The sequence below is a fragment of the Sapajus apella genome, unplaced genomic scaffold (genome assembly GCF_009761245.1).
Source record: "Sapajus apella isolate SASKATOON/1434 unplaced genomic scaffold, GSC_monkey_1.0 scaffold41, whole genome shotgun sequence".
NCBI lineage: Eukaryota > Metazoa > Chordata > Mammalia > Primates > Cebidae > Sapajus > Sapajus apella.
In genome coordinates this window covers 16,394,533-16,408,473 of record NW_022436981.1, presented here as the reverse complement: position 1 = coordinate 16,408,473, position 13,941 = coordinate 16,394,533, and the positions used below count along the sequence as shown (strand labels likewise).

The window sequence follows — 13,941 nt, the reverse complement described above, 5'->3', positions numbered from 1 at the left end:
GGAGAGCATATTATGCTATATATTGGGTAGTTCCTTCTTTCATTCGTGTTTTAGTTTCTTGTTGCTTCTGTAACAATCACCACAATCTTCATGGCTTAAAACAAAGCAAATTTATTAGTTTACAGATGTGAAGGTCAGGAGTCTGAAATTATTTCTTCGAAGCTAAAATCCAGCTGTTTGCAAGTTTGCATTCCTTCCAGAGAGGGGAGAATCTGCTCCCTGTATTTTCCACCTAATAAAAAGTGCCTTCGTTCTTTGGCTCGTGGCCTACTTCCATCTTCAAAGCCAGCAATTGCATGACTTGAGCTTGTGCTATTGCTATCATATCTCCTTCTCTGACCCTGCTGCCTCCCTCTTTCATTTAAAAGACATCAGGAACAGCTGGATTATCCAAGATAACCCTCCATCTCAAGAGCTCTAATTTAATCACACCCATATAATTTCTTGTGTAGGATAACATATTTACAGATTCTTGGTATTAGGACGTGGACATCTTTAGGGGACAATTATTCACTCAATGATCTATAACACCACCTGTGTCAAATGTCATTTTATCATACACAGGAGTCTGTTTTTGGATTCTGGATTCCATTGCTTTATTTGTCTATCTGTGCCCCAGGACTGCATGCTTCATACTATCATAATTAACACAGCTTTATTGATATATAAAGGAATAACTCTTGACTTTTTCTTTTGCTTCTGAATGGTTTTGGCTGTTCTTGGGCTTTCACTTTTTCAAACAAATTTTAGAACCAATGAATAAGTTGATCCAAACCCTATAGTGATTGTAATTAGAATTGCATTGGATCTGCAGATGAAATTTACAAGACTCAAAATCTTATATTCATGGAGAGTTCCCATTTATGAACATAATATATCTCTCAATAAAATGTATTTTATACATGCTCTGTAAAGGTTTGAAAATCTGGCTAAATTTATTTCTAGAAAATTTAATTTTTAAAATTCCTGTTATAAATTATATCTTGTTTCTTTTAAAAAAAAATCTAATTATATGCTGCTGGCATATAAAAATACAATTAACTTTTTTTTGTATAAAAGCACCTTGCTAACTTCTCTTACAAATTCTAAGACTTTTAATGAAAATACTTTGTTTTCTATGTACACAATTATGTAAGTGGCAAATAATTTTTCCTTCTGATATTTATAACATTTATCTTGTCTTAGTAGATAATTTGAGTCATTGATGCTGAATAAAGTGCCAAGAATTTGCATCTTTAACTTGTTTATGATTTTTAAAATTAGTAAATGTACTATTCCTATGAATTTTGAGTTGAAGCTTGTGTTGACTGATGACGTTTCGTTTATTTTTTAGATGATGTGAATTTTTATGATTAAATTTAAATTCTATCAAATCATTTTTCCAAACAATAAAATGTTAGCCTTTTTCTCCATTAATTTATTAATAAGTAAATTACAATTAGAAGTTATAAATCTTAAAATACTTGTGTGCCTATGATAAACACAACTCAATCATGATGTATTGTGGTACCTACAACAGGACTTAGCTATGCTTCTCTCTTGCCAAGTGGGTTTTTTCATGTTATTTTTTTTTATTTCCTGGATATCTTTGGCCTATACATTTCCTTTCCTGATTTGGTTTTGATATGATACTTACATTCTCCTGCTGAGTTCTTGGATATTTCTCCATTTCTTTCTCTGGAATATTATGCATAGATTGGAATAATATATTACTTATAAGTCTAGAGAGATCTCCTTGTGCATCTCATGAGACTGGTATTTCTTTATAGTACATTTCATTATGATTTTTTGCTGATTTTATTTTTTAATACATTTTATTGTATGCATCTGAGGTATAAAACATGATGTTATAGGATACATATAGATAGAAAAATGTTTACTGTTGTTAAGCAAACGGACATATCCATCATCTCACAGTTATCCTTTTTTTTTTTTTTTTGTTTTTGTGGCAAGAGCAGCCAAAATCTGCTTATTTAGGATGAAATCCAAACATAGAACAATTTTAGTACCTATACTCTACATGATATACTCCAGGGGTCCCCAGTCCTTAGGCTGGAGACTTGTACTGGTCTGTGATCTGTTAGGAACTGGCACGCATAGCAGGTGGTGAACAGCCGGCAAGCCAGCATTATTGCCTGAGCTCCACCTCCTGTCAGATCAGCTCTGGCTTTAGATTCTCACAGGAGAGGAACCCCATTGTAACTGCACATGCAAGGGACCTAGGTTACACATTCTTTATGAGAATCTAATGCCAGATGATCTGAGGTGGACAGTTTTATCTCAAAACACCCCATCCTCCTCCACCGAACCCACACCAGTGGAAAAATTGTCTTCCATGGAACTAGTCCCTGGTACCAAAAAGATTGAGGACTGCCGGTTTACACTCTGTCATCTCCTACATTGTATCCTCTTACATCTCCTGATTTCCACCCCAACCCTGGTAAACACTGTTTCATATTCTCAGTATATTTGGGTTTTTTTTTTTTTTTTTTTTTCAGATGCCATACATAAATGAGATCATCCATATTTTTCTTTTTGTGTCTGGCTAATTTCACTTAACATATTGTCCTCCAAGTTCATCCACATTGTGATAAAAATTGTTTCTTTATCCATTTGCCTGTGGATGGACACTTATAACATTGTTTCCATATCTCTGTTATCATGAATAATGCTGCAATGAACATTAAAGTGTAGGTATCTTTACAAGGTGATTTTCATTTCCTTTGGTATATGCCCAGGAGAGGGATTGTTGGGTCGTATAGTAGTTCTATTTTTAATTTATTTAGAAACTTTCATACGATTTTCTATAATGGCTACACCAGTCTACATTTCCACAGGCAGTCTACAAAAAGTAGCATTTTCTGTTCCCTCATGTCAAAATTTGTTATCTTTTCACTTTTGGATAATACTTAATGAGTGTGAGGTGGTATCTCATAGTGGTTTTGATTTGCATTTTCCTGATGATTAATGATGTTGAGCATCTTTTCATATACCTGTTGGTTATTTTTATGACTTCTTTTAGTAAGTGTCTATTACGTATTTTGTCTATTAGATATTTTTAAATAGGGTTATTGGTTTTTCTGCTATTGAGTTGTCTTAATTCATTATAAATTTTGAATAATAACCCCTTAGTGGTTTTGTGCTTTGCAAATATTTTCTTTCCAATCCAGAGGCTGTTGTTTCAGTTTGGCGATTGTTTCCTTTGCTGTGAAGGAGCTTTTCAGTTTAATGTAGTCCCATTTATTTATTTTTCCTTTTGTGGCTTGAACTTGTGGTATGACATCCAAAAATTCTTTACCAAGGCCAACCTCCAGAGGTTTGAACCTATGTTTTCTCATAAATAAATCTAAATATATACGGTCAAGTAATTTTTACAAGGGCACCAATGGAGCACATTGAGGAAAGGATAATCGTTGCAATAAATTGTGCTAAGACAACTGGATATCTATATGCAAAAGAATGAAATTGGACCTTTATCATATATCATATGCAAAAATTAACCCAAAATGGATGAGATCTAAATGTAAGAACAGAAACCATAATGTTATTTCAAAAATATTTTTACATGAGTTTTCATCCATTTTGTTTTGCACATTCTTAATTGAAGTGCTATTTCCATACAATGAAATAATAGTTCTTAAGAGTGCAGCTTGATTAATTTTAATAAAAGTCTACCTATACCTCCAACAAATATAGAACAATTCTGTCACTCCAGGTATTTTCTTCATGCCACTTTCCAGCCAGTCCAACTCCAGGCTCTGCTCTCAACAGATAACCACTCTTAGGGACTCTAACACAATATATTATTTTTGCTGCTAGAATTGTGTAATAGTGGAATCTAACATGATGTATTCTTTTATATCTGGCTTCTAAAATGTCTGTTAGATACATCCAGGTTGTTGTGTCAATCAGTGGCTAGTTCCTTTCTGTTTATGTGTAAACTTGTTTGTCCGTTCTTCTAGGAAGAGCACTAGTTTACATTTGACTTAATGATGATTGTGAATAAAATGTCATGAACATTCACGTGCAAGTTGTTTTATGAACATATTTTTGTAATTCCCTTGAATAAATACTTGGCAGTTGAATTACTGGATCATAGTAGAACTGTATGTTTAACTTTATGAATAACTGCCGATCTTAAAGTGATACTACTGTATCTTAAAAAGTAATACTACTGTAACCTGCCAACAACAATTGCTCTAATAATTCCACATCTTCATCAACATTTACTATGAGTTTTCTTTTCAGCTGTTCTGGGATGTGTGTGTATGTGTGTGTGTGATTCACCATGATTTGATATAGTTCTTTATAGATTATAGGTATTAGTCATTTTTCAGAAGAGTGTTTTCGTTGAATCTATAAATTACTTTGGACAGTATGGCCATTTTCACAATACTGATTCTTCCTAATCATGAGCATGGAATGTTTTTCCAACTGTTTGTGTCCTCTCTTATTTCATTGAGCAGTGGTTCGTAGTTCTCCTTGAAGAGGTCCTTTACATCCTGTGTTAGTTGTATTGCTAGGTATTTTATTCTTTTTAGCAATTGTGAATGGGAGTTTGCTCTTAAGTTGGCTCTCCTTTAGTCTATTATTGGTGTATAGGAATGCTGGTGATTTCTGCACTTTGACTTTGTATCTTGAGACTTTGCTCAAGTTGTTGCTTATCAGCTTCAGGAGATTTTGGGCTGAGACAATGGAGTCTTCTAAATATACAATCACATCATCTGCAAATAGAGACAATTTGACTTCCTCCTTTCCCAGTTGAATAACCTTTATGTCCTTCTCTTACCTGACTGCTCTGGCTAGAGCTTTCAATACTATATTGAATAGGAGTGGTGAGAGACACCATTCTTGTCTAGTGCCAGATTTGAAAGGGAATGCTTCCAGTTTTTGTCCACTCAGTAAGTTATTGGCCATGCGTTTGTTGTAAATAGCTTTTATTGTTTTGAGATACATTCTGTCAATACCTAGCTTAATGAGAGTTTTTAGCAGGAAGGGCTGTTGAATTTTGTCAAAGGCCTTCTCTGCATCTATTGAGATAATCATGTGGTTTTTCTCTTTGGTTCTGTTTATGTGGTGGATTACATTTACAGACTTGCATGTCAAAGGCCTTCTCTGCATCTATTGAGATAATCATGTGGTTTTTCTCTTTGGTTCTGTTTATGTGGTGGATTACATTTACAGACTTGCATATGTTGAACCGGCCTTCCATCCCTGGGATGAAACCTACTTGATTGTGATTGACAAGCTTTTTGATGTGCTGTTGCAATCGGTTTGCCAGTAATTTATTGAAGATTTTTGCATCTATGTTCATCATGAATATTGGCCTGAATTTTTCTTTTTTTGTTGAGTCTTTGCTGGGTTTTGGTATCAGGATGATGTTGGTCCCATAAAATAATATGGGAAAGTTGCCCTCTTTCTGTATTGTTTGGAATAGTTACAGAAGGAATAGTACGAGCTCGTACATCTGGTAGAATGCAGCTGTGAACTCGTCTGGTCCTGGACTGTTCTTGGTTGGTAGGGTATTAACTACTGCCTCAACTTCAGCCCTGGTAATTGGTCTATTCAGGGTTTCAACTTCTTCCTGATTTAGGCTTGGGAGGATGCAAGTATCCAGGAATTTATCCATTTCTTCCAGGTTTACTCGTTTATGTGCATACAGTTGTTTGCAGTAATCTCTGATGGTAGTTTGTATTTCTGTGGAATCGGTGGTGATATCCCCTTTATCATTTTTTATTGCATCTGTTCGATTCCTCTCTTTCTTTTTTTTGTTAATCTGGCTTGTGGTCGGTCTATTTTGTTGATCTTTTCAAAAAAACCCACTTCTGGATTTATTGATTTTTTTTGAAGGGTTTTTTGTGTATGTGTCTCTATCTCCTTCAGTTCTGCTCTGATCTTAGTTATTTCTTGTCTTCTGCTGGCTTTTGAGTTGTTTTTTTAACTTTCTCCTCTAGCTCTTTCTGGTACCAAAACAGATATATAGACCAAGGGATCAGAACAGAGGCCTCGGAGGCAATGCCACACATCTACAACCATCTGATCTTTGACAAACCTGACAAAAACAAGCAATGGGGAGAGGATTCCCTGTTTAATAAATAGTGTTGGGAAAACTGGCTAGCCATGTGCAGAAAGCAGAAACTGGACCCCTTCCTGACACCTTACACTAAAATTAACTCTAGATGGATTAAAGACTTAAACATAAGACGTAACACCATAAAAACTCTAGAAGAAAACCTAGGCAAAATCATTCAGGACATAGGTAGGCATAGGCAAGGACTTCATGACTAAAACACCAAAAGCATTGGCAAGAAAAGCCAAAATAGACAAATGGGATTTAATGAAACTCTAGAGCTTCTGTACAGCAAAAGAAACAGCCATTAGAGCGAATTGGCAACCAACAGAATGGGAAAAAATTTTTGCAATCTATCCATCTAACCTAGCGCTAATACCCAGAATCTACAAAGAACTAAAAACAGATTTACAAGAAAAAAAAGCAAAGAAACCCATTCAAAAGTGGGCAAAGAACATGAACAGACTCTTTACAAAAGAAGACATCAATGAGGCCAACAAACGTAGGAAAAATGCACATTATCACTGGTCATTAGAGAAATGCAAATCAAAACCACATTGAGATACCATCTTATGCCAGTTAGAATGGCGATCACTAAAAAATCTGGAGATAACAGATGCTGGAGAGGATGTGGAGAAATAGGAACACTTTTATACTGTTCGTGGGAGTGCAATTTAGTTCAACCATGGTGGAAATCAGTGTAGTGATTCCTGAAGGATCTAGAAAGAGAATTCCATTGGACCCAGCAATCCCATTACTGGGTATATATCCAAAGGATTACAAATCATTCTGTTATAAAGACATATGTGATATAGGTGAGGGGGAGGAAGGAAGCAAATCACACTGCCACGTGTATACCTATGCAACAATCTTGCATGTTCTTCAGATGTACCCGCAAACCTAAAATGCAATTAAAAAAAAAAGACATATGCACACCTATGTTCATTGCAGCACTGTTTACAATAGCAAAGACCTAGAACCAACACAAATGTCCATCAGTGATAGACTGGAAAAGGAAAATGTGGCACATAACCCCATGGAATACCATGCAGCCATAAAAAATGATGAGTTTGTATCCTTTGTAGGGACATGGATGAATCTAGAAACCATCATTCTCAGCAAACCGTCACAAGAACAGAAAATTGAATACCACATGTTCTCACTCATAGGCGGATGTTGAACAATAGAACACATGGACACAGGGAGGGGAGCATCACATACTGGGGTCTGCTGCGGGTGACTAGGGGAGGGACAGTGGGAGGTGGGGAAGTTGTGAAGGGTTAACACCAGGAGAAATGCCAGATATGTGTGACAGGGGGATGGAGGCAGCAAACCACATTGCCATGTATGTACCTATGCAACAATCCTGTGTGATCTGCCCATGTACCCTAGAATCTAAAGTACAAATATATATATATATATATATATATATATATATATATATAAATAAAATTTAAAAATAAAACACTTCTTCTCACATTAGGTTCTGTTTAACATTTTCCCAATTTTTCATCCCCAAACTACAAAACAGATCATCATGTCCTCCTTACTGCTAAATTCACTTATCACTGCATTCATATTAAATTTCCTTGAGGAATAGCTCCAAAGGGAAAAAAAAAAAAAAAAAAAAAAAGAGGCCATGAGGTGGCTGACGCCTGTAATCCCAGCACTTTGGGAGGCCAAGGTGGGAGAATCACAAGGTCAAGAGATCGAAACTATCCTGGCCAACACGGTGAAACCTTGTCTCTACTAAAATCCAAAAATTAGCTGGGTGTGGTGGCGCACACCTGTAGTCCCAGCTACTCGGGAGGCTGAGGCAGGAGAAATGCTTGAACCTTGGATGTGGAGGTTGCAATGATCTGAGATTGCACCACTGTGCACTCCAGCCTGGCCTCTGTCTAAAAAAAAAAAAAAACGCAATGTTTTTTCCTACCCTGTGGCTTATCTATTCAATTTTTTAATTTTTTTTTTTTCCCACCACTCTTTTTTTTTTTTACTTTAAGTTCTGGGATACATGTGCAAAATGTGCAGGTTTCCTTTATTATTATTATTATTATTATTATACTTTAAGTTCTGGGGTACCTGTGCAGATCATGAAGGTTTGTTACATAGGTATACACGTGCCATGGTGGTAGTTTGCTTCATCCATTGCCCTGTTATCTACATTAGGTATTTCTCCTAATGCTATCCTTCCCCAATCCTCCCATCCCCTACTATTCCTCCTCTAGCCCCCGACCCTCCAGGCCCTGGTATGTGATGTTCCCTTCTCTGTGTCTGTGTGTTCTCATTATTCAACACCAACTTATGAGTGAGAACATGCAGTGTTTGGTTTTCTGTTCCTGTGTCAGTTTGCCGAGAATGATGGTTTCCAGTGTCATCCATGTCCCTGCAGAGGACATGAACTCATCATTTTATATGGCTGCATAGTATTTCATTGTGTATATGTTCCACATTTTCTTCATCCATTCTATCATTGATGAGCATTTGGGTTGGTGCCAAGTCTTTGCTATTGTGACCTGTGCCGCAATAAATATACGTGTCCATGTGTCTTTATAATAGAATGATTTATAATCCTTTGGGTATATACCCAGTAATGGGATTGCTAGGTCAAATGGTATTTCTAGTTCCAGATCCTTGAGGAATTGCCACACTATCTTCCACAATGGCTGAATTAATTTACACTCCCACCAATTGTGTAAAAGCATTCCTATTTCTCCACATCCTTTCCAGCATCTGTTGTCTCTTGATTTATTAATGATCGCCATTCTAACTGGTGTGAGGTGGTATCTCAATGTGGATTTGATTTGCATTTCTCTAATGACCAGTAATGATGAGCTTTTTTGTTTCATGTGTGTTGGCTGCATAAATGTCTTTTTTTGAAAGTGTCTGTTCATATCCTTTGCCTACTTTTTATGGGGATGTTTGTTTTTTACCTGTAAATTTGTTTAAGTTCTCTGTAGATTCTGGATATTAACCTTTTGTCAGGAGGGTAGATTGTAAAAATTTTTTCCCATTTATTTGGTTGCTGGTTCACTGTATTAATAGTTTTTGCTGTGTAGAAGCTCTTAAGTTTGATTAAATCCCATTTGTCTACTTTGGCTTTTGTTGCACAGGTATACATGTGCCATGGTGATTTGCTGCAGCCATCAACCCATCATTAAGGTTTTAAGTCCTGCATGCATTAGGTGTTTGTTCTAATGTTCTCCCTCCTCTTGCACTCCATACCCCGACAGGCTCCTATGTGTGATGTTCCCCTCCCTGTGTTCATGTGTTCTCATTTTTCGACTCTCACTTATGACTAGGAACATGTAGTATTTGGTTTTCTGTTCCTGTGTCAGTTTGCTGAGAATGATGGTTTCCAGCTTCATCCATGTTCCTGCAAAGAACATAAACTCATCCATTTTTATGGCTACATTGTATTCCAGGGTGAATATGTGCCACATTTTCTTTAACCAATGTATCATTGCTGGGCGTTTGGGTTGATTCCAAGTCTTTGCTGTTGTAAATAGTACTGCAATAAACATGTGCATGTGTCTCTATAGTAGAATGAATTACAGTCCTTTGGATATATATCCAGTAAAAGGATTGCTGGGTCAAATGGTATATCTGGTTCTAGATCCTTGAGGAGTTGCTATACTGTCTTCCACAATGGTTGAACTAATTTATACTGCTACCAACAGTGTAAAAGCATTTCTGTTTCTTCACAGCCTCACCAACATCTGTTGTTTCCTGACTTTTTAATAATTGCTATTCGAACTGAGGTGAGATGGTACTATCATTAGATAACAGGAAATCTACAGAATGGGGAAAAAATTTTGCAATCTACTCACCTCTCAAAGGTCTAATATCTAGAATCTACAAATATCATAAAAAAACAAATTTACAAGAAAGAAAATCACCATCAAAAATGGGCTAAAAATATAAGTAGACATATCTCAAAAGAAGACATTTATGAAGCCAAAAAATGTATGGAAAAAAAAGCTCATCCTCACTGATCATTAGGGATTTTTCTAGTGCTCTTTGCTTCCTAATTAAGTAATCTCTTCCTAGCCTAGATTCACAAAAGGTTTTTTTTCAATTTTTGCTTCTTAGAATCTTTATAATTTTAGTTATCACATATGCTTCTATGATCAATCTCAAAATAAGGTTTGCTTACGTGTGAAAGAGGTCATAAGGTTTATTTTTATTTTTTGGTTTGCTTTTGTTTTGTTTGATTCTTTTTCATATAGATATTCAATTGTTTCAGTACCATTTATTGAAAACACTACTTTTCAAATTTGGTTGCTTTGGCACTTTTCTGGAAAATAAATTGACCATCTATGTGTAGTCTTTTTGGGCATTATACTATCTCATATCTCTTTACCTATATGTCCAATAATCTGTACTCCAGTACAAAATTGAATAAATGTGGTAAGAGCAGACATCTTTCATTTTATCCTGAACTTGGGGAAAATACTGAGTTTTATACCATTAACTGTGGCATATTTCTTACTGTGGGACTATGGCAAGAAAAAAAAGAAAATCTCTCATATAGAAAGCAATTTTACTTAGACTTACTTATCATTGTTCTTCATGTTCCCAACATAGTTTTTGGTGCATTCTATGCTCTTTATATTTTTAATTTACTCAGTGGATTGTAGCACAAATTATTACCTCAGTGGTTCAGTTTGGTAATGTTCCCTTTAGTAGCTAACAAATACTTTCATCACTGCTCTTCGTTCACTTGTTCTTATTCATGTTTCAAGATGATTAAACAAATTGTATGGACCCTCAGAATTTTTTATTTAGACAAAGTGTTTGTGTATATGTTTTATAAATACTATTTTTAAATTTTTATATGCTAACAGCTTTTATTTACTAATCCTGAAATAACTCTTTAACATAGAGAATGTAGATTGAAGAATAATTGAGTCCCTTTATTCCTGATTAGGAAAGTGGTAATAGAAAGTTATAGGTACCAGACAATGCTTAACAAACTTGAATATCAAATTTTATTTTAGAAGTTGATTTAAAACATCAATTTTAAAATATTGATTGCAAACTTTTACAATTTTGATAGTCTGTAGACTTAATGTTAAAAATCATCTTTAATGATCTAATCTAGAATGAGAGAAAAAGCCTTTAGAAATTCTGTAAACCAGTGTGATTCTACCTAATAAGTGATTTATTTTATTATATATGTAAAATGATATTTTCAATGTACTTTTGACTTTGACATTTCTTTAGGAAGAGATGTAGCCTTTAAAATGAGTGTTAGATTCGTTATCTGAAATGGTTTGTGGTGTGTGCGTGTGCGTGTGTGTGTGTGTGGGTGTGTGTGTATGTTTATGGCATGACTTTCTTCTCCATGGTAAAGTTTCAAAAACCTGTAACCCATCAATTATTCTTGGTGCAAATAATCACTTTACTGTACCTTAAAAAATACATTCTATTGATTTTGTTTCCTAGTTCAATTTTGTGGGGAAATTGCTTGGACCAAGAGGAAACTCCTTGAAGAGGCTACAGGAAGAAACAGGTGCTAAAATGTCTATCCTGGGCAAAGGATCAATGAGAGATAAAGCAAAGGTACTGAACTTTGAATTTGACATTTAACACATACAGGAGATTACCTATAACACTGATGGCTAAATTTACAAGCACGCCTGAACAGCTACTTCGCCATTTGCTATGATTTTCATCTCCTGGAGTCACTCTGTGTCACTTTCTGCTAGCTCCTCTGTCTTCCTCAAAAGCAATTATTGCCTCCCCTTCGTTTTCTTTTCAGGATGTATATTCTGGTATTTTCATTTTCTTTAGTCCTTTGTGTAGGTTGCTTTCAAATCTTTTCACTTTTTCTGTGTCCTCTGCAGGATGTTTCTATAAGTCTGTGTTCATTTTCTTTAATTCCCTCGCTGTTTCCTTTTTCTTTCTTCAGTCATATCACCTAATCTCATCCATTGTATCATTCTCTCATTTTCTCTCTGCTCTATTCCACTTTGATCCTCTTACCTGAAGCAATTTCAAATGCTTATCTGCAAATCTAAGAGAATCCTGCTTATTTCTTGAAATGTTTCAATGTTATTAAACAACTCACCTGATCCCCAAAAGAACAATAAGCTAAAAATATATCAAATTTGATGTTTGAAACAATTTATTTCACATATGAACCACATTATTTCTTATCGTATAAAGTGTTAGCAGTTTTCTCTCTGTTAGAATTCAGTGTTTGGGAGAAATAACAATTTGTAGAGATTTATTCAAAAAGGATCTTTGAAAATTCACTGTGAAAGGCTGGATATGTTTGGTAGTATCATTGACTAGGCCATACTGTTAAAATTTGGTAATGTTATTATGGAGAATGAAATGTTTAATTATTTATTTCTGACCATGAGTATCCTTAGAAAATTACTCAGGAGTTCTGTATTTGTGTTAATGAAACATATTAATTGAGGAAATTTATAGTGTGAAATGTCACTAAACTGGTGAATATATCATACATAAAATATCTTTACTGTGATGAGTCTATATTTGGAATTTGAGCAAGCACCTCTCTTTGGATGCTTTCTTAGAATGGTTCAATAGTTAACTGTAGAAAGTCACAGAAGGAATGATTTTTACTAGCCTTTTCTTTGGGATGACTTTTGATCATTCTATACTGTGTATGATTTCAGCAACAACTACATTCTTGCCAATCTTCCTGCCTCTAGGTTCTCTGACTACATTGAAAATACATATTACAAGTATTTAAGAGATGAGAACACCAGCATCTAGACACTGCTGGTGTTTTTCTCCCTGCCATAAATTTAGATTTTCTTTATGTAGGAGGAGAAAATGACACATAATAATCTATGCCTGTACTTTCATGTATTCTTTAATATTATTTTCGTTATGAATTTCCCAAATGCTTCATACTGTTATAAACTACATACACTGTGTGTTTCTATGCTTTCACACATTCTTTAAGATATAAGTCTGGTATTGTCTCCCCAGGAGGGCTTCCCTGAACTCCTATAATAGGCTATGTCCTCTTTTGTCACTTAACATACTTTACTGTATCTGTTTATCTCCAGGATGGGGAACTGTTCTAGTTAGCTTTGCATATGTAGAATCTTCCTGTAGTATTTCTATATCTTTTGAAACAGATGGATGCATATTTTTTATTCTCAAATATTTTGACATTTTTCCTGTTCATAAAGTTTTAAACTAGGTTTCTTTTTCCCTGTAAGGATGTTAGGTACCAGCAAAAGGATTAGAAAACCCAATAGGAAACAAATTTGCTTCTATTAAGTTTCCATTAGGTTTAGTTTACTCATATTACCTGTTACTTACAATTCAGTCTCTTATTACTCTTTTCGTGATCCATCATGTTTGGCTATGATTTGAGTGTTTTCACTTTTTACCAAGTTAAACAAAATAAACATATTTAATAATACTGTATTGAATTACAAAATATTTTTTAGAATCTAGATAAGGCCTTTTCTTTCATTCATTTTATTTTTGGCCCTACTTGATGGCTTCTAAATGATAAGGTCTTAACTTGCTAGAGTATTGGACACCTAGCTGAAATAAAACCACAGGCATGGGTATGAAAAATTTACCGTAGGCCAGGTGCAGTTGTTCACACCTGCAGACCCAGCACTTTGGGAGGCTGAGGCGGGTGAATCATGAGGTCAAGAGATCAAGACCATCCTGGCCAACGTGGTGGAACCCCGTCTCTACTAAAAATACAAAAAATTAGCCGGATATGGTGGCAAATGCCTTTAATCCCAGCTACTTGGGAGGCTGAGACAGGAGAATCACTTGAACCCAGAAGGCGGAGGATGCCTTGAGCCGAGAATGCACCATTGCACTCCAGCCTGGGCAACAAGAGCAAAAATCCATCTCAAAAAAAA

The 13,941-nt window shown here is 35.3% G+C and overlaps 1 protein-coding gene across 3 annotated transcripts in view; it reads left to right on the top strand.

The window, feature by feature from the left end:
• Positions 1–13,941, top strand: part of KHDRBS2 (KH RNA binding domain containing, signal transduction associated 2) — a 633,038-nt gene that overhangs the window by 235,422 nt on the left and 383,675 nt on the right. For all 3 annotated transcript variants that reach the window (XM_032299838.1, XM_032299837.1, XM_032299836.1), the window contains exon 3: positions 11,519–11,635. In XM_032299838.1, coding sequence (XP_032155729.1) covers positions 11,519–11,635 — 117 coding nt within the window. The remainder of the gene's footprint in view (positions 1–11,518; positions 11,636–13,941) is intronic.